The sequence below is a fragment of the Odontomachus brunneus genome, unplaced genomic scaffold (genome assembly GCF_010583005.1).
Source record: "Odontomachus brunneus isolate Ranch 3 - 2012 unplaced genomic scaffold, Obru_v1 Obru_scaffold_041, whole genome shotgun sequence".
Classification (NCBI taxonomy): domain Eukaryota; kingdom Metazoa; phylum Arthropoda; class Insecta; order Hymenoptera; family Formicidae; genus Odontomachus; species Odontomachus brunneus.
In genome coordinates, this window is record NW_022639491.1 from 1,433,253 (window position 1) to 1,451,060 (window position 17,808).

Genomic DNA, 17,808 nt, shown 5'->3' on the forward strand with positions numbered 1-17,808 from the left:
TACCTGGGTACTGTATTTAAAATACAAGTAACAAAAATAACTAGTAAATAAGTAAAATATATTATATTCGTAATATTTTTTTTAATATTGCTGCAATATTGCTAAAGTAATATTGCAAATTAATATCACTGCAAAGTCTCTGCAACATCCCTTATAGAAATATCATGCTAAGAATTATTGACAATTACTTATTTTCAGTATTTTTAATACTGAAAATAAGTAATTATTAATGATTCTTAGTATGATATTTCTATAAGGGATATGCAATCTTGCAACGTTGTAGCAATGTTATTGCAAGCTTCTGTGCTGTATGGGCATTGCTGAGACCTCTCCCAGGTAGTAGACTTACGTCAAAATGACATCCAAATCTAATAAGTTCAGGATCAAAAATAACCAAGGAATGACCAAAAATATCGTAAAAATATCGTCAAAATAATGGTCTAATGTCATAGACTGATGACGACATTTTAGACGACTTAATGACGTTTTATGACGTCTCTAAACGTCAATAATACGTTTTTAAGACGTTATACAGAAACATCATTAAGATTTCACAAAAAAGACGTTTTAAAGACATTATCCCCTTATAGAAATATCATACTAAGAAATACTGAAAAATTATTAGTGATTAAATATTACCAGTAATTCAGTAATTTTTTGGCCAGTGCTTAATTTCTGGTGAATACTGATAATAAAATCACTGTTAAATATTAATAGTAATCAAATACTGAGAATTATTATGCAAAGGTGAAAAATGAGAAAATCATAATGTTTACAAAAATATACTTATATTCCTAATTTTCTCATGTCTCATAAACTACTAGATATTGAAGGTTGTCAACATATTTCAAACTTTCATGAATCCTCCTGCAATAATTTCGATCCCAAGCGGTATACCGCTGGTCACCCTTATAGAAATATCATACTAAGAATCATTGATAATTATTTATTATCCAGTATTTTTAATACTGAAAATAAGTAATTATCAATGATTCTTAGTATGATATTTCTATAAGGGCACCCATCCATGTTCTGACCGCATTAAACTGTTGCTTAAACCTGACGATCGGCGCGCACGCGGTGACCCCTTAAGAAATATCATACTAAGAATCATTGATAATTACTTATTATCCAGTATTTTTAATACTGAAAATAAGTAATTATCAATGATTTTTAGTATGATATTTCTATAAGGGGATACAAATGCATACGTATCATTTCAGTCAAACCTGAGAATGTACGCACGCGATAGAAAAGCATACGTATCATTTCCGTATCCCTGAGTGAAATCTGAGAGAACATTCTCGTGAAAGAAAACCGAATAATACTATAGGTTTGTTCTTTCGACCTGACCTAGGGCTGCACTGGAACTGTACTAGTTGAAGAAAGTTCAAGATAGTGCAGACCAGTGCAAAGATACATATGGGTCTGAAAAGAACGGGTAAGAGCAAGTTAGAGCAGTGTAAGATGGCGGACAACATGGCTGGATTAAATAACATAGATCAATTTATGGTCATGTTTTCGCACTTATAGCATTTTATGTTTTGTTGAACAATCCTATTTCTTTTAAAAACTGTTTTGTGTTGGATACCCATACAACAAATCCCTCCGAAAAAACGTCCAAGAGCCTTCCCAGGATATCTTTCGGATATTTTGTGCTGTTTGGATAACATTCTAAATACTTTTTTTATGTCATTCTACATTATATATTTATTATATATTTATCTACATTATATATTTATTATATATTTAAGTATTTACTTACTGTTTATAGATTCCGTCGTCGGATTATTTCTTCTACGTAATGTCAACTAGATATACCGATTTTACAGGTTATAGATACAAATTTAAATTTTTTCGGTTAGCTGCCCTGCACTGCTTGCTCTACCTCCAGACCTAGGGCAGTCAGTTCACTGAACTCGCTGCACTAGTTCAGCCTGCACTGTTCGAAAGAACACATTTTCTTGCACTGTTCTGATCGAAAGAACGCATTAGTGCAAACTTCGTGAACTAGTGCAGCCAGTTCAGATCGAAAGAACAAACCTTATAAGTAACGTTCTAGCGTTCAACTTAGTACGTCACAGATGATCACACTACAATGAGTACGAAAATAGGATGATACGCAGTACGTCGCGTGCTGTTAGGGTAGTGTGCAACAAGCATTAGGTGTAAAAGTGTGAAAAGTACAAGCAACTCGACAAACCTACTGTGTGCACACTACTAGACGATAGCCGTTGGAGTGAGCGAAATACAAGAGAGAGATAAAAAGAGAGGGAGAGTACTAGATGACGTTTTCGAACGCAGCCATGATTGTGTGTGTATGTTAGATCTGCGTCACATAATAGTTTTCCCTTTATTTTATTGGAAAATATCCATGGATAATTGTCGAATCGATAACTACAAAATTATAATTTTTTTTAGTGGTTCAATAATGAACACACTAGAGCTGCAAGCAGATACAGATGTCACTGTTAGTCTCAATTCGAATTAAAGAGAAAAGTCGTTACTTCGCGTTGAAAAGCGCGATTTGTCATGTCCGATTGAGCCTGCCGGAATAATAAGTTTTTTTTTTTTACAAATAACCAAAAGATAGAATCCAAGTTAGAAAAACACTTAAACACTGAAGAAGAAAGCGGATGCTAGATGTATAATTTGTCAATATTGTTTGAGTTTGTATTGTGTATGACTTGTAACGTCAAACGTGTCGTCAAATTCACGTCGATATAACTGATTGAATTGAGTGGAACTCTCAAGGATTGTTTTATCCATCTATCTTCCACGATGGACGTCAAATCCAAGAATGGAATGTGGGGAATAATTGTGAAGGATCTCTTGAGTATCAGCAAGCGACATGAGGAAATATCAAAGCGCCTTGAGGAGAATGCTATGGATCAAAAAGAATATTTGAAAGCATTGTTCAATCAATTATTACAACCATCGTCTGTCCCGATTATCACAAAAACCCCAAAGATTTCAAGGAAAAGAGTATTAGAACATATTGAGACAATACCAGAAGATGAAGTATTAGAACAGAAAAATGTAGAAGATATTGTTCAAACTTTTTCCGAAAAAGAAAAAGATTCAGACAAAATAGTCCGTAGAACAAGAAGAATAGCATCTCTGAAAGCAGTGGATAATATCACAAAGCAAATACAAGATTTGCACAATACAAGACCAGCAAAATCCAATAATGAAAATGTTAGTTTCTCAGTAAAGAAAGTAAGTAGTAGTAGTAGTAGTATTTATTTTTCTATACTATATGATATCATTTGTGTATGATTATTTATATCTAATATATTTTATAAATCTTAGGGAAAGAGAGAAAGTAAGCTCAAGAGGAAAAAATCTGCGCAAAACAGTTCTGATGAAGATGAAAATAATATACCTTCTAAGTATAGCAAAGTAGAGGTAGATAAAGAAAACAAGGAAGAACCAGAAAAGAGAATAATAAGAAAAATGACTGAACAACCTCTTCAGTCTAATAAGGAGATAATTGAAAAGACCAAGGAGCAAAATTCATCTGAGAAATTGCCATGTTTCTCCAAATCGGAATCTGAAGAATGTCAGGAGAAAGAAGTAAAGAAAGAGAGTGATGCAATTATTTCCCCTACCACAGATGTCATTGAAGAATCTATATACGAGGATGCAATTGGAAAACCAACTCCAATTATGAATTCAACTCTAAAATATAGTTCTGTTATGACTGAGAAAATGCTGAATGCCACAGTAGTATTAGAGCCTTTACCACCACAGAGAGTATTAAATCAAACAGTTGTGATCCAAAAGGAGTTGAGTCAATTCAATAGTAGAGAAAACAGCAAAGGAAGTTTGAAGAAAGCACAGCAAGACAGTACACGATTGATTAAAGAATCTGTGGGACAAAACATATATAATGGGTTAATTACAGATGACGAGTCTTCACCTGAATTAAAGAAATCGAAGAAACAAATTACCAAGAAGCAGAAGAAACGCATACTATCGGTCTCCGAGGATGACGAAGTTCCTAACACTCCTGTGAAGAATGTAAAAGAGAATTTCAAAGATTCAATTACACCCTTGGTTAAGCTCTCGCAAATCAAAACTATGTACAAATCGAATGCATTGTTCAGTCCTTACGCGAAAGAGTCTGTGAAGAAAAGGGTCGAGGCTTTCGAGCAACAAGTGGTGATGCAGAGCCCAAAGTCTGTTGACGTGAATGAGCCTACCAGAATAACCAGAACAAAAACTCGCGCGATGGCTGCTGCGGAAGCCGAAACAGAAACGAAAAATACGGATAAAAGTTATACACAAATATTAGCTCGTAAGTCGCTCGCGAAAGCTAAGAAGATAGCTTGCTTTGCGGAGAAGCAGAAGAAAGACAATAAAGAATCTAAAGAGGTAAAAGCATCTGTGTATGAAAAATTGCATTTCATAATTATTGTAAGAGTTTGATATTTTCTATTGATTATGTTTCTTCCTTTGTTACGTCCTGTTGATGCTCTCTAATGATGAATCAATCTTTCTTTTCAGAACAAGGAGCAAATGCCAGAGCGAATCAATAAACTGACTAAAAATGACAGGCTGAATGCAATGCCACAATTAAAAACAACACCTCTGAGCAAACCGAAACTCGTAACTCCAATGTCTGCAACTCGTCTTCAAACTCCGTCAAGTACACAAAATCTTGTGAATGTGAGAATCATTTTTTATTTCATTCTTTTGAGTGTTAATCTGAAAATGACTACTTAACGTATACTTTGATTTTAGCATGGAAAAACTTTAACCGCCTCGCGCGCGAATATCGTGACTACCATGGAGTCATTTGTTCAAGTTCCAAAGACCGCCAGTAAAAACAACTCTGCTGACAAATTAGAAGATAAAAGACGACATGAGGAAGACGCGATGAAGAAGAGAAAGGAAGCCTTGAGATTACTGACGGAGGAAAAGAGAAAGTACGGGCATATAGTAATTACTAAAAAAATAGAGTTGATACTGAAATTATAATATAGCTTCCACACATTTTTTTTTAATTATTCACAAATGATTATTGTACAAATTTTATATATGCATTTTACATATAGAAAGCGAGAAGAGAAGGAATTGAAGAACAAGTTAGCTAGAGAAATTAAGGAGAAGCAGGAATTAGAGAAACGGCAAAAGGCAGAGAAAGAAAGAGAAGAGAGGGCGAAGCTGGCTCAGCTGATGCAGGAAAAACAGCGCGAGGAAATGGAAAAGAAGCGCCTTGCACAGTTGCAGCGAACGCAGGAGAAGGAGGAACGTCGAAAATTAGAAGAGCATCAGAGATTACAGAAATTGTTAGAACAAGAGGAGGCGGAACGTTTGCTCGCCGAGCAAAAGCGTCGAGAACAGGAGGCCGAGAGACGTAAAGAAATGGAAGTGAGAGTCCAGCAACAGGCTGAAGCGATAAGATTGAAGAATATGGCGCAAACGGCTCAAGTTAAAGTAAGTCTACATATAATGTCGTTTACAATACACATGTAGAATCATAATGTCTACAGAGAAATTTTTATATAAACTATTGCTAATTTAAGTAAATTAGTTCTTACCGATATATATTTATGTTATCAATCTTCAATCTTTTTTTTACAGCACAAACAAGCTGGTAATAAGCAACAAGGGACTACGAATTATGTGTTAGACAGCGAACCTGACGATGACGATTCGGACGATGAGAGTAGACCGAAACACGAAATACCACATTGGGCACAGGGTAGGTATCTTTTTTCAAAGAATTTTCTTAGCTCTTGGTAAAATAGGAACATATTTCATGAAAATTGACATATAATTTTTAATAAAAATCTTTATTTCCAAATGCTTCTCAAAAGAAAGTATATATATACAATATAATATTGTAATATAATTGTACATTTGAAAAATCGTTAAAACACTCGAAATTTTTCAGCACATGTACGCAAGGTGCAACTGGCAATGCAACGGCACATTCCCAATGAAATAGTGTACAAATTCTTCGACACTCGTAAGTGCACGCCGGATTTGACCGAGCTATTTCAAGGTATAGATCGAAATCGATTGAAGCGTACCTCCAGTGCAATCTGGAAAACGCCGCCGCGTTTTTCCATGATGGAAGGCGAATAGGATTCTCGAATCGAACCGCGGATATTGCGGGATATTAATATCGCAGGAGATAATTGAAAAGATCAAGGAGCAAGATACATCTCAGATAATGCTACGTTTCTCCAAATCAGGATCTAAAGAATGTCAGAAGAAAAAAGTAAAGAAAGACAGTGATGCAATTATTTCCCCTACCACAGATGTTGAAAAATCTATGTACGAGGATGCAATTGGAAAACCAACTCCAGTTATAAATTCAATTCTAAAATATAGTTATGTTATGACTGAGAAAATGCTATAATAGTATATTAAAGGAATCTTTACATATCAACGATCTCTCTCATTGACGTTAAATATTATCTTATTTCATGCATACGTTGCGGACGTGATGTTGTGTCATAACGATTTTACTGTATCAGACGAGCGAATATTGTATACATATGAAAATGTGAGGGCGCATTGTTCATTGCTACAAATGTTCACACAACAATATGTGTAACGTACGTTTTGTTCGACAATGTTTAGTGTTCGCTACTCCTTTATATATAAATATTGTATCTCTGCTAAGAGGAGATTAAAGACTTTTGTAGTACGCAATTGGTTAATCGGTATTAGAGAGTCATTATGTCGAGGTTTTAATCCAACTACTGCACGACTACTACTATAAATCAAATAAATACTCAATTATTTCACATTATTTGTCAGATACATATATTATTGATTTATCATTTTGTCGACTTCTTATTGAAGACTCAACGTTGCGACGAAATAACTTTCGTAGGCATGCCTCTGCTTTTTTTCGATGCGGTTGAACGCATTCACGATGGCTTCATTCTTTTTAAATACACTTTCTTACTTAAATCGAAATTACCGTAATGTATTAGAACGTCTTGTACGACATCCTTCCAGTGATTCAGAATAAAAATCAATATGTAAAATCCATTTTCTGTCCGAGCAAGAATGTTCTTTGCGCCTCCATAGATGTTAAAGAATAACTCGATAAATGCGTATAAACCGGTATCTGCAAATACATAAAATTACTAAGCTTAAGTTGACGTGATATATCATGTGCACTCTCACGTCTTTCTTACATAAGGTAAAATATTATCCAAATTGAGATATTCTCTGTACGTTTTATCACAAGCTTGCGATTCGTAGTAAACCTCCAGAATTAAAGGATCCAACGCCTTGCCGTACAGCAATTGTCGCTCCTCTTCTAGAATTTCTCTCAAAACCTCGATGTCTTCTGTCTCGGTTTCGACTTGTATCTGTCTCATGCCGCCGTAAGGTACCTTCGTAAGACCGTAAGAGTACATGTTTGTATCATGAACAAAGTTTATGTTTGGATGTCTACAATCGATGTAAGCAGTCACGAATGTCTCGCGGTCTTACATGTAGGACATGTAAATATAAACTCTCTGTAAAGGATCACGCTCTGTCAACAGCGATTAGTTGTTATTTGCCTCTTACCGTTTTCATATTAAATCGCTAGAGTTTTGATTACTCTGATTTAAATTGTAATCGTCAAACGTGTCGTCAAATTCACGTCGATATTACTGATTGAATTGAGTGGAAGTCTCAAGGATCGTTTTATCCGTGTGTCTTCCTCGATGGACGTCAAATCCAAGGATGGAATGTGAAGAATAAGTGAAGGATCTCTTGAATAGCGGCATGAGGAAATATCAAAGTGCCTTGAGGAGAATGCTATGGATCAAAAAGAATATTTGAAAACATTGTTCAATCAATTATTACGACCATCGTCTGTCCCGATTGTCACAAAAACCCCAAAGATTTCAAGGAAAAGAATATTAGAACATATTGAGACTATACCAGAAAATGAAGTATTAAAACAGAAAAATGTAGAAGATGTTCAAACTTTTCCCGAAAAAGAAAAAGATTCAGACAAAGTAGTCCGTAGAACAAGAAGAATAGCATCTCTGAAAGCAGTGGATAATATCACAAAGCAAATACAAGATTTGCACAATACAAGACCAACAAAATCCAATAATGAAAATGTTAGTTTCTCAGAAAAGAAAGTAAGTAGTAGTATTTATTTTTCTATACTGTATGATATCATTTGTGTATGATTATTTATATCTAATATATTTTATAAATCTTAGGGAAAGAGGAAGAGTAAGCTCAAGAGGAACAAATCTGCGCAAAACAGTTCTGATAAAAATGAAAATGAGGTACCTTCTAGGTATAGTCTAGGTAAAGTGGAGGTAGATAAGGAAAACAAGAAAGAACCAGAAAAGAGAATAAAAAGAAAAATGACTGAACAACCTGTTCAGACTAATAAGGGGATAATTGAAAAGATCAAGGAGCAAAATTCATTTCAGAAATTGCCACGTTTCTCCAAATCAGAATCTGAAGAATGTCAGAAGAAAGAGTCTGTGAAGAAAAGGGTCGAGGCGTTCGAGCAACAAGTAGTGATGCAGAGCCCAAAGTCTGTCGACGTGAATGAGCCTACCAGAATAATCAGAACAAAAACTTGCACGATGGCTGCCGCGGAGGTCGAAGCAGAAACGAAAAATACGGATAAATATTATACACAGATATTAGCTTGTAAGTCGCTCGCGAAAGCTAAGAAGATAGCTTGTTTTGCGGAGAAGCAGAAGAAAGACAATGAAGAATCCAAAGAGGTAAAAGCATCTGTGTATGAAAAATTATATTTCATAATTATTGTAAGAGTTTGATATTTTCTATTGATTATGTTTCTTCTTTTGTTTCGTCCTGTTGATGCTCTCTAATGATGAATCAATCTTTCTTTTCAGAACAAGGAGCAAATTCCAGAGCGAATCAATAAACTGACTAAAAATGACAGGCTGAATGCAATGCCACAATTAAAAACAACACCTCTGAACAAACCGAAACTTGTAACTCCAATGTCTGTAACTCATCTTCAAACTCCGTCTTCAACACACAAAATCTTGTGAATGTGAGAATCATTTTTTATTTCATTCTTTTGAGTGTTAATCTGAAAATGACTACTTAACGTATACTTTGATTTTAGCATGGAAAAACTTTAACCGCCTCGCGCGCGAATATCGTGACTACCATGGAGTCATTTGTTCAAGTTCCAAAGACCGCCAGTAAAAACAACTCTGCTGACAAATTAGAAGATAAAAGACGACATGAGGAAGACGCGATGAAGAAGAGAAAGGAAGCCTTGTGATTACTGACGGAGGAAAAGAGAAAGTACGGGCATATAGTAATTACTAAAAAAAATAGAGTTCATACTGAAATTATAATATAGCTTCCACACATTTTTTTTTAATTATTCGCAAATGATTATTGTACAAATTTTATATATACATTTTATATATCAGAAAGCGAGAAGAGGAAGAATTGAAGAACAAATTAGCCAGAGAAGCTAAGGAGAAGCAGGAATTAGAGAAACGGCAAAAAGCACAGAAAGAAAGAGAAGAGAAGGCGAAACGGGCTCAGCTAATGCAGGAGAAGGAATGTGAGGAAATGGAGAAGAAGTCCCTGGCAGAGTTGCAGCGAACGCTGGAGAAGGAGGTACGTCGAAAATTAGAAGAGCATCAGAGATTACAGAAACTGTTAGAGCAAGAGGAGGCGGAACATTTGCTCGCCGAACAAAAGCGTCGAGAACAGGAGGCCGAGAGACGTAAAGAAATGAAAGCAACAGACTGAAGCGATAAGACTGAAGAATATGGCGCAAACGGCTCAAGTTAAAGTAAGTCTACATATAATGTTGTGTACAATAGAATATAATATAAGAATATAATATAGAATCATAACGTCTAAAGAGAAATTTTTACATAAACTATTGCTAATTTAGATAAATTGGTTCTTACCAATATATATTTGTGTTATCAATCTTCAATCTTTTTTTTTACAGCACAAACAAGCTGGTAATAAGCAACAAAGGACTACGAATTATGTGTTAGACAGCGAACCTGACAAATCGGACGATGAGAGTAGACCGAAACATGAAATACCTCACTTGGCACAGGGTATGTATCTCTTTTCAAAGAATCTTCTTGGTAAAATAGGTAAAATAGGTACATATTTTACGAAAATTGACATATAATTTTAAATCTTTATTTTCAAATGTTTCTCAAAAGAAAGTATACATATAGTAGAATATTGTAATATAATTGTACATTTGAGAAATCGTTAAATCACTTGAAATTTTTCAGCACATGAACGTAAGTTGCAACTGGCAACGCACATTCTCAATGAAATAATGTATAAATTCTTCGACATTCGCATGCCGGATTTGACCTAGCTATTTCAAGATATAAATCGAAGTCTATTGAAGCGTACCTTCAGTACAATCTAGAAAACGCCGCCGTTAACTTGAGCCGTTTGCGTCATATTCTTTAGTCTTATCGCTTCAGTCTGTTGCTGGGCTCTCACTTCCATTTTTTATGTCTCGCGGCCTCCTATTCTCGACGCTTTTGCTCGGCGAGCAAACGTTCCGCCTCCTCTTGCTCTAACAGTAATCTCTGATACTCTTCTAATTTTCAACGTTCCTCCTTCTCCTGCGCTGCAACTGTGCCAGACGCTTCTTCTCCATTTCCTCGCGCTGCTTCTCCTGCATCAGTTGAGCCAGCTTCGCCTTCTCTTCTCTTTCTTTCTTTGCCTTTTGCCGTTTCTCTAATTCCTGCTTCTCCTTAGTTTCTCTGGCTAACTTTTTCTTCAATTCCTCCTCTTCTCGCTTTCTAATATATAAAATGCATATATAAATATATGCATATATGCGTTTTTCCATGATGGAAGGCGAATAGGATTCTCGAATCGAACCGCGGTTATTGCGAATTTAATATCGCAGGAGATAATTGATCGTGATGTTGTGTCATAACGATTTTATTGTATCAACCAAGCACCCGGGGGTTGCCAAATATTTGGTGTCGACCCGGGGCTTATTTGTATTATTTGCACCGGGTGAGGAGGGGCAACGGTGGAGACGGGTATACATGGACAGCAGGTCTTAAAGGATAGCAACCTTTGACTTTGAGAGACTAACTGCTGTACCATTTGGTACAGTAACATTGTTTCTCTCTGTAGTCGCCGTGCGCTCGGGATCGCGCCAGAGATGTCGTTTCCGAACGGCATCTCTGAGCGTTATCCAGGGAGAAGAGAGTGTCGTAGGCGTGGAGCGTCAGGTAGCTCAGTGGTTTAGAGCAGTCGCCCGGCAAGCGAAAGACCCGGGTTCGAGTCCCGGCCTAAAACCGTACTCTCGATATTTTTCTCTCTCTGGAACGAAAAGGTACGCAGATCTCGAACGCATGGCGTTCCGCCACCACCTAGTACGCCCTCCTCCTTCTATGGTACCGAGTTACTTGTATCAGACGATCGAACATATTGTATACATATGAAAATGTGAGGGCGTATTGTTCATTGCTACAAATGTTCACACAACAATATGTGTAACGTGCGTTCGACGATGTTTACTGTTCGCTACTCCTTTATATATAAATATTGCCCCAGATAGCCAAACCTGCGCGAACAGATTTCGAGCAGAGCTTGCTATCAACTTCTGATGGCAAATAGATAACAAATTTGATGCAGAATCTGTTATATCAAATTTTGTTGCCAAATTGCCGCCAGATATGCGGCAGAGCTTGTTGTCGGATAATTGCTGCAGATTTGCAGCAAAAGCCGCGCAGAACTTGTAGCGATTTGACAGCAGATTGGCGGCAGAAACCTTGCTGCGCTGCAAGCTTTGCGCGGCTTTTGCTGCAAATTTGGCACCAATTGCCCGACAGCAAGATCTGTCGCCAAAACCGTAGCCTAATGTAGACACAGATAGCTATGGTTTTGCTGTGGGTTTTTGATCAAATTTGCTGTCAATCTGCGCGCAGTCTGTGCTCAATTTGCTTACTGAGTGTAACTCTGCTAAGAGGAGATTAAAGACTTTTGTAGTACGCAATTAGTTAATCGGTATTAGAGAGTCATTATATCGAGGTTTTAATGCAACTATTGCACGACTACTACTAATTCAAATAAATACTCAATTATTTCACATTATTTGTCAGATACATATATTATTGATTTATCATTTTGTCGACTTCTTATTGAAGATTCAACGTTGCGACGAAGTAATTTTCGTAGGCATGCCTCTGCCTTTTTTCGTTGCGGTTGAACGCATTCACGATGGTTTCATTGCTCTTTTTAAATACACTTTCTTACTTAAATCGAGATTACCGTAATGTATTAGAACGTCTTGTACGACATCCTTCCAGTGATTCAGAATAAAAATCAATACGTAAAATCCATTTTCTGTCCGAGCAAGAATGTTCTTTGCGCCTCCATAGATGTTAAAGGATAAGTCGATAAATGCGTATAAACCGGTATCTGCAAATACATAAAATTACTAAGCTTAAGTTGACGTGATATATCATGTGCACTCTCACGTCTTTCTTACATAAGGTAAAGTATTATCCAATTTGAGATATTCTCTGTACGTTTTACCACGAGCTTGCGATTCGTAGTAAACCTCCAGAATTAAAGGGTCCAACGCCTTGCCGTACAGCAATTGTCGCTCCTCTTCTAGAATTTCTCTCAAAACCTCGATGTCTTCTGTCTCGGTTTCGACTTGTATCTGTCTCATGCCGCCGCAAAGTACCTTCGTAAGACCATAAGAGTACATGTTTGTTTCATGAAAAAAGTTTGGATGTCTACAATCGATGTAAGCAGTCACGAATGTCTCGCGGTCTTACATGTAGGACATGTAAAGATAAACTCTCTGTAAAGGATCACGCTCTGTCAACAGCGATTGGTTGTTATTTACCTCTTACAGTTTTCATATTGAATCGTTAGAGTCTTGATTACTCTGATTTAAATTGTCAATCTTACTTTCATAGTGGTGCTACTGGCGTTCCCTTTAATGTCCGGCGGAAGTTTATAGTCTTCGAAGTACTTGTTGACGGGTACTGTAGGCAAGATCGTATTCCAGTCTCTGAACGTGCCGAGCGTCGATATGTAACGGCCGTCGTAGCTCCACAAACGCACCGTGCAATCCGCGCTGCCACTATTCGTTCATATTTTCGAATTGCGTAAAGATTCACGTTCATATGAACGTCTCTGTCTGTCCGCTACGTACCTGACTATTACTCGCGCGCTTGAAATCATCTGAAGGGAAGTGATTCCCCGCGTGTGAGCCCGTACGGACGACAGGAGAAGCGGAAGTGCCTGACCCCGGGTCGCTCTCTTCGCTCTCCCGTCTATTTTGTCCTTCCACAAAAACGGGAATTGCAGCCTCAGCAGCGGCATGCATACTTTTGGGGGATTCGGTCGCATATAATTGGAGAGCAGCCAGACCTTGATGTATCCGACGCTGTGGCCTGCTCGAAAAAGGAAGACTCAAAGACAGGATGAAGACATTTCGACAAATTTTGAAGATTACGTGTATGGTTATAAGTCACCAAAGTCATTGACAAAGAATTGGTCTGAAAAGTACAAAACCTGTAACGAGGAAATCATTTTCAGGATCGGTGGTCAACGACGTGGCGCAATCGCCCACTGTGTGAATGATCGAGAAAGCACCGAGGAAGTCCGCAGCCGGATGATGCGTCCACACCTGCACCAGTCCGGAATCGAGCGCGACCAGCAGTGTACCGACATCCGGTCCCACTTCTCGTGCGGCTAAGAAGATCATTGCGCGCACTGCGACCACGCGAATGATGTTCAATGCTGATTCTTGATGAGCGCATGGGATCAGTTCTCTGTTGCACAACGTCGATTCAGTTCATTGCTTCAAGAAATGTCTTTTCCGTAATTGCAAGCGGTATAATTTACTTAAATTTCCGATCTGCCACAGATCTGTCGAATTCGCTCGACTTTCCAAACTCGTTACGCGTATTCGTCTCCGTTGTTTTAATGTATCTGTAGAATCAATTGATCTCTGGCCATTAACGACATTACATTCAGGTTTGTCCGCGCCAATTATCTCTCGTGATAATACCGAACCGACATTACCTTTTACCAACATCAATCACATGGTACTTTCTAAGAGGTTGACCCGTTTCAAGCTTCCACAGAATCAATTCACCGTTATATGTTCCAGTGGCTAATACATGAGGAAATTTCACAGCCGAGCATAGAATGTCGTCGATGTGGCTAGTCGTCCATTTTTTGCGCACGTCGGACTCCGTAGCTGCCATTTCGATAACTTGCTTGTTCCAGCCGCAGCAGAGAATTCGATTTTTGTACCATGTAACGCTCGTTACTTCGCTGCACGAGGAAAACGAGCATTAATTAGTAAAGATTTAGTAAATTGTAATTGTATTGTACATACTAAAGAAACTTGCAAATGCAATTTAGAATTAGTAAATTGTAATTGTACATACTAAAGAAACTTGCAAATGTAAAAACTCTCTTTCCCCGGTAAACATCAACCATTAATAACATGATATCGATGTTATAATTTCCTACTCAACAATGTAAATGCAATATAACGCAAGTGTTATTCAACAGTTACGTTGTTAAGTAGGAAATTATAACATTGATGTAATATTATTGCTAGTTTATGTTCACTGTATTGGAGTTATTACATGATCAACGATCAGTTATTACATGATTACAACGAAATCTAAAGAATTTACAAATTTATTAGAAATAACGTATGATTAATATAAAGGATTGCACTCTTAATCAATCAAAGGATCCTTCAAAAACAATTGCTTGATTATTCTCTTTACCATTGATGATCCATCACGACGTGGCGTATACAAGTGCCGGTGTTGAAGTTCCATATCCTCAACGATCCGTCTCTAGCACCGGTTAGCAAGAACTGTTCTGTATCGTTGAAACACGCTGCCGTGATCTCAATATCGATAAATTGCCCGTGTCGTACAACGTTATGAGCGTTCGTTATCATTCGCAAGTATCGTCCTAACCAGGGATCCCAAACGATAATGCGCGAATCTAATCCAGTGGAGACAATCTATTTGCAGAGCAACATCAGATCCGTTAAAATATTACGCATCATTATAGATAAAGAAGTACTGAGTAGTCACCACACGGTAAAGTTGATTGTAGAGAACGCAGCTGACGCCTTTGCTGTGCGTATGACCGTCCGATGTCTCCTCGTTAATTACTGGCTCGCAGACAAGAATGGCGATCATTACACTGGCGATAATCATCGTACGAGTCAACGTATTGAAAACCAACGTCATCGGAGCATACTCACTCAGTTCACTTGGTAATTTATTGTATGTCTGTTGGGAGAAATATGTATATGGAATAAATTTTGACTCATTATTAAAAAAAGAAAAATGTTGTGTTGTCTAAGAAACTCGATGGTTTTCTTAAACCTGGATGCAGTTATGGCTCGGGACGTCCCACACTTTGATGCATCTGTCCTTCGATAGAGAGTAAAGCCGTTTGCCGGCGTTCACTATGACCAATGCGCAGATAGTAGAACGATGTCCCGAAAGAACGGCTTTCGCTTTCTTGGGGACGAATGGGTTCCAAACGCGAACTACGCAATCCGGTCCACCCGTGACCAACGTGTGACTCTCTGTAGAAAATCAGTTACATCCCAGACAGCACAATGTCCAAAATCGGATCATAAAAAGTCTTTAAGACATCTTTAAAACAAGTTTATATTGTCTTAAAGATATCTTAAAGACGTCCTAAAGACGTCTTATGACTCGAATTTGGACATTTGTGCTCTCTGAAATTTCACATGGTTTTTTCATTTGAGAACGCAGTTTGCAAAGAGTAGAGACCTTCGCAAAACACAAAGCAGGATATTCCCATGAGCACTTTGAAGTGATACCGCTTCCACATGCCCGTAAGGTCACAAACACACAGCGAACAATCGTCACATTGACTGCTCGAGATAAATGCCCGCAGACTTTCATGGTAAGCCACTTGGCTCGTCCAGTTCGTATGTATATTCTTAAATTCCATGATGTGCAACCCCGGCAACTCACCCTATTCACAACGCACGCTCTCTTAGCAAAGAAAGTTTTCGCAGATTATATCTAATACGTGTTCCTCTTACAACAGGATGATCTTGGTACCCTAATCACTTCGTCGTAACGAAGAACCGTCGTGTCTCGTTCTGTATGTTGCTTGAAGGGACCTCTGTCCACAGGACTGAAGGCCATGACCACAACGGAGCCGCTGGTATCACCCAGAACGATGTAGGAAACTTCGTTTACGTTCTTGCTAAAGTAGTAATGCATACAGACGACCGCGTTTTCCAAACTGGATATCTAGAAATTAGACAAGCGATGTTACATTTATTAAGTTAGTCGAGCATATAATAATGCCGTAATTCAAGTCTCTTCTAATATCGTAAAGTCTAGATTTGTTCACCGACCAATACGCGAAAATCAAACTTCTTCGCTGCGACGTCGTAGAATCTCAAGTCGCACTCTGTCGAGCTCGTGCATACCAGCTGAATGTCCGGCATCACAATCATATCGGTTATCGCGGTAGTTTGCACCTTTAAATACGCTGTGAAAAAAGTATCATGAATAAAAAGTATCAAGATACGGGAGAGAGGTGCGGTGCTGTGATACTAACGATTCTTGGATTGCACACTGCGCTCGTACTCGACATCTAACGACCAGTAATTGATCGTTCCTTCTCTGCTAACTGTCAGGTAACAACCTCTTTGGAAACTCGTGCTTCTGTCCTAAAGGATCATTAAGTCCGCGATGCCATAAAAGGATATAGGCTACACAGACAAATAGAATTTTTCGGAAGAATAATCGATGCAGAAGTCGGTCAGCTACCTTTCCCAACGAAAACCAGTTTTCTAACGTGTAAAAAAGAACTCTTTTTGGTAGAGAGAGATTAAAAATTTCCGTAAAAAAATGAAAAAATTTCTTCATATATAAAATGAAAGCTGACTGACTAGTGCATTGAGATCTTTGATATTTGGATATTCACCGACAGAACTTCCGGACAGAATGTGATTCTGCAAACAGCAGTACGATGATATGTTCGTAATAATTTCGGTAAAGCCGTCAATGACATCTCCACCATCTGTGATTTTCGACTGATGTTCTGGAGTTGAAATTCTATCAGCAAGTAGGAAATGAATTCGTCCCACGTCACTTTGCCATCGAGTTTCACATCAATCTGAAATTGATGCTTGAGTGAAACTCAAGAGATGACGAGTATGAACGATTAACCGACTTTCTTGAAGAGGATTTGGAATTCGTCCTGCGGCATTTCTATCTCGAGGATATCTTGGAAAGCGTCGTACAGTTGAGAGCAGCTCATTTCGCCATTCTCTGTTGCCTGAACGTGACATTTTTTTATAATTAAGCAAAATAAAAATTCTAAAAATAAGTCAAAGGAAGAAGTGCTATGTAACGTACCAAAAAAGCGTTATGTAATTGCGCCAAAGATTGTTCGGTGCATTGCTCCGCTACAGTTTTCTTCTCGAAAAACTTTTCAAAAGCTTCTTTTATGCTGCAGTAATATAATTATATATAATAATATAAATTTCGCGTTGCGATAACGATCAATTATTTCTTTACGCTAACCTTGGATGATTTTTACCGACGAATTCCATTGTATTTCCAGCTCTCTAACGATTTTCAAATAGAGTTGACATTTTAACGATCGAGGAAACTAGAATCACATTAGAAATATATTTATCAATTTTATCTATCCAAATTTTTATATAAAACAAGATGTCAAAATCACATCGAAATCGTATAATTTTACATGATTAAGAACAAATACCAATCATGCTATATTTCAGATAGATTTTCTCAACAATTTTCGCTCGCTGTAAAC

At 37.7% G+C, this 17,808-nt stretch overlaps 4 protein-coding genes and 1 pseudogene across 7 annotated transcripts in view; 3 read left to right on the forward strand and 2 right to left on the reverse strand.

Annotated features, from left to right (window-relative positions):
- The window catches only part of LOC116844334 (golgin subfamily A member 6-like protein 1), a 15,251-nt gene extending 8,237 nt beyond the window's left edge, over window positions 1-7,014 (forward strand). The window contains exon 8 of the transcript XR_004378065.1: window positions 6,705-7,014. The gene's annotated coding sequence lies outside the window, so the exon portion shown is untranslated. The remainder of the gene's footprint in view (window positions 1-6,704) is intronic.
- Window positions 2,302-6,485, forward strand: LOC116844333 (inner centromere protein-like). The gene is made up of 7 exons (XM_032815737.1): window positions 2,302-3,219; window positions 3,313-4,377; window positions 4,510-4,671; window positions 4,747-4,931; window positions 5,061-5,442; window positions 5,590-5,710; window positions 5,903-6,485. The coding sequence occupies exons 1-7, from the start codon at window positions 2,782-2,784 to the stop codon at window positions 6,094-6,096; spliced, it is 2,547 nt and encodes an 848-aa protein (XP_032671628.1). The 5' UTR covers window positions 2,302-2,781; the 3' UTR covers window positions 6,097-6,485.
- Window positions 6,574-7,720, reverse strand: LOC116844342. 3 transcript variants are annotated; one of them, XR_004378066.1, is made up of 3 exons: window positions 7,164-7,524; window positions 6,944-7,093; window positions 6,574-6,733 (listed from the first exon to the last, which is right to left on the reverse strand). XR_004378066.1 is itself a non-coding variant. In XM_032815749.1 (3 exons), exons 1-3 carry the CDS (start codon window positions 7,549-7,551, stop codon window positions 6,998-7,000), a joined length of 306 nt encoding a protein of 101 aa, XP_032671640.1. In that variant the 5' UTR covers window positions 7,552-7,720; the 3' UTR covers window positions 6,729-6,997. The 3 variants fall into 3 exon arrangements, 2 of the variants coding, with proteins under 2 accessions (XP_032671640.1, XP_032671639.1); XM_032815749.1 differs by adding an exon at window positions 7,543-7,720 and having other exon boundaries at window positions 6,729-7,093; window positions 7,164-7,364; XM_032815748.1 differs by having other exon boundaries at window positions 6,729-7,093.
- A 23-nt stretch (window positions 7,721-7,743) lies between these two features.
- Window positions 7,744-11,558, forward strand: LOC116844335 (annotated as a pseudogene).
- On the reverse strand, window positions 10,119-17,758 carry LOC116844331 (WD repeat-containing protein on Y chromosome-like). 2 transcript variants are annotated; one of them, XR_004378064.1, is made up of 19 exons: window positions 17,553-17,758; window positions 17,385-17,478; window positions 17,200-17,304; window positions 16,951-17,142; window positions 16,582-16,693; window positions 16,376-16,512; window positions 16,074-16,268; window positions 15,777-15,984; window positions 15,360-15,565; window positions 15,063-15,263; window positions 14,745-14,989; window positions 14,023-14,277; window positions 13,843-13,929; window positions 13,510-13,769; window positions 13,148-13,388; window positions 12,901-13,075; window positions 12,470-12,670; window positions 12,250-12,399; window positions 10,119-10,763 (listed from the first exon to the last, which is right to left on the reverse strand). XR_004378064.1 is itself a non-coding variant. In XM_032815736.1 (19 exons), exons 1-19 carry the CDS (start codon window positions 17,579-17,581, stop codon window positions 12,304-12,306), a joined length of 2,946 nt encoding a protein of 981 aa, XP_032671627.1. In that variant the 5' UTR covers window positions 17,582-17,758; the 3' UTR covers window positions 12,043-12,303. The 2 variants fall into 2 exon arrangements, 1 of the variants encoding a protein (XP_032671627.1); XM_032815736.1 differs by lacking the exon at window positions 10,119-10,763 and having other exon boundaries at window positions 12,043-12,399; window positions 15,063-15,142; window positions 15,236-15,263.
- Between the last annotated feature and the right edge of the window lie 50 nt (window positions 17,759-17,808).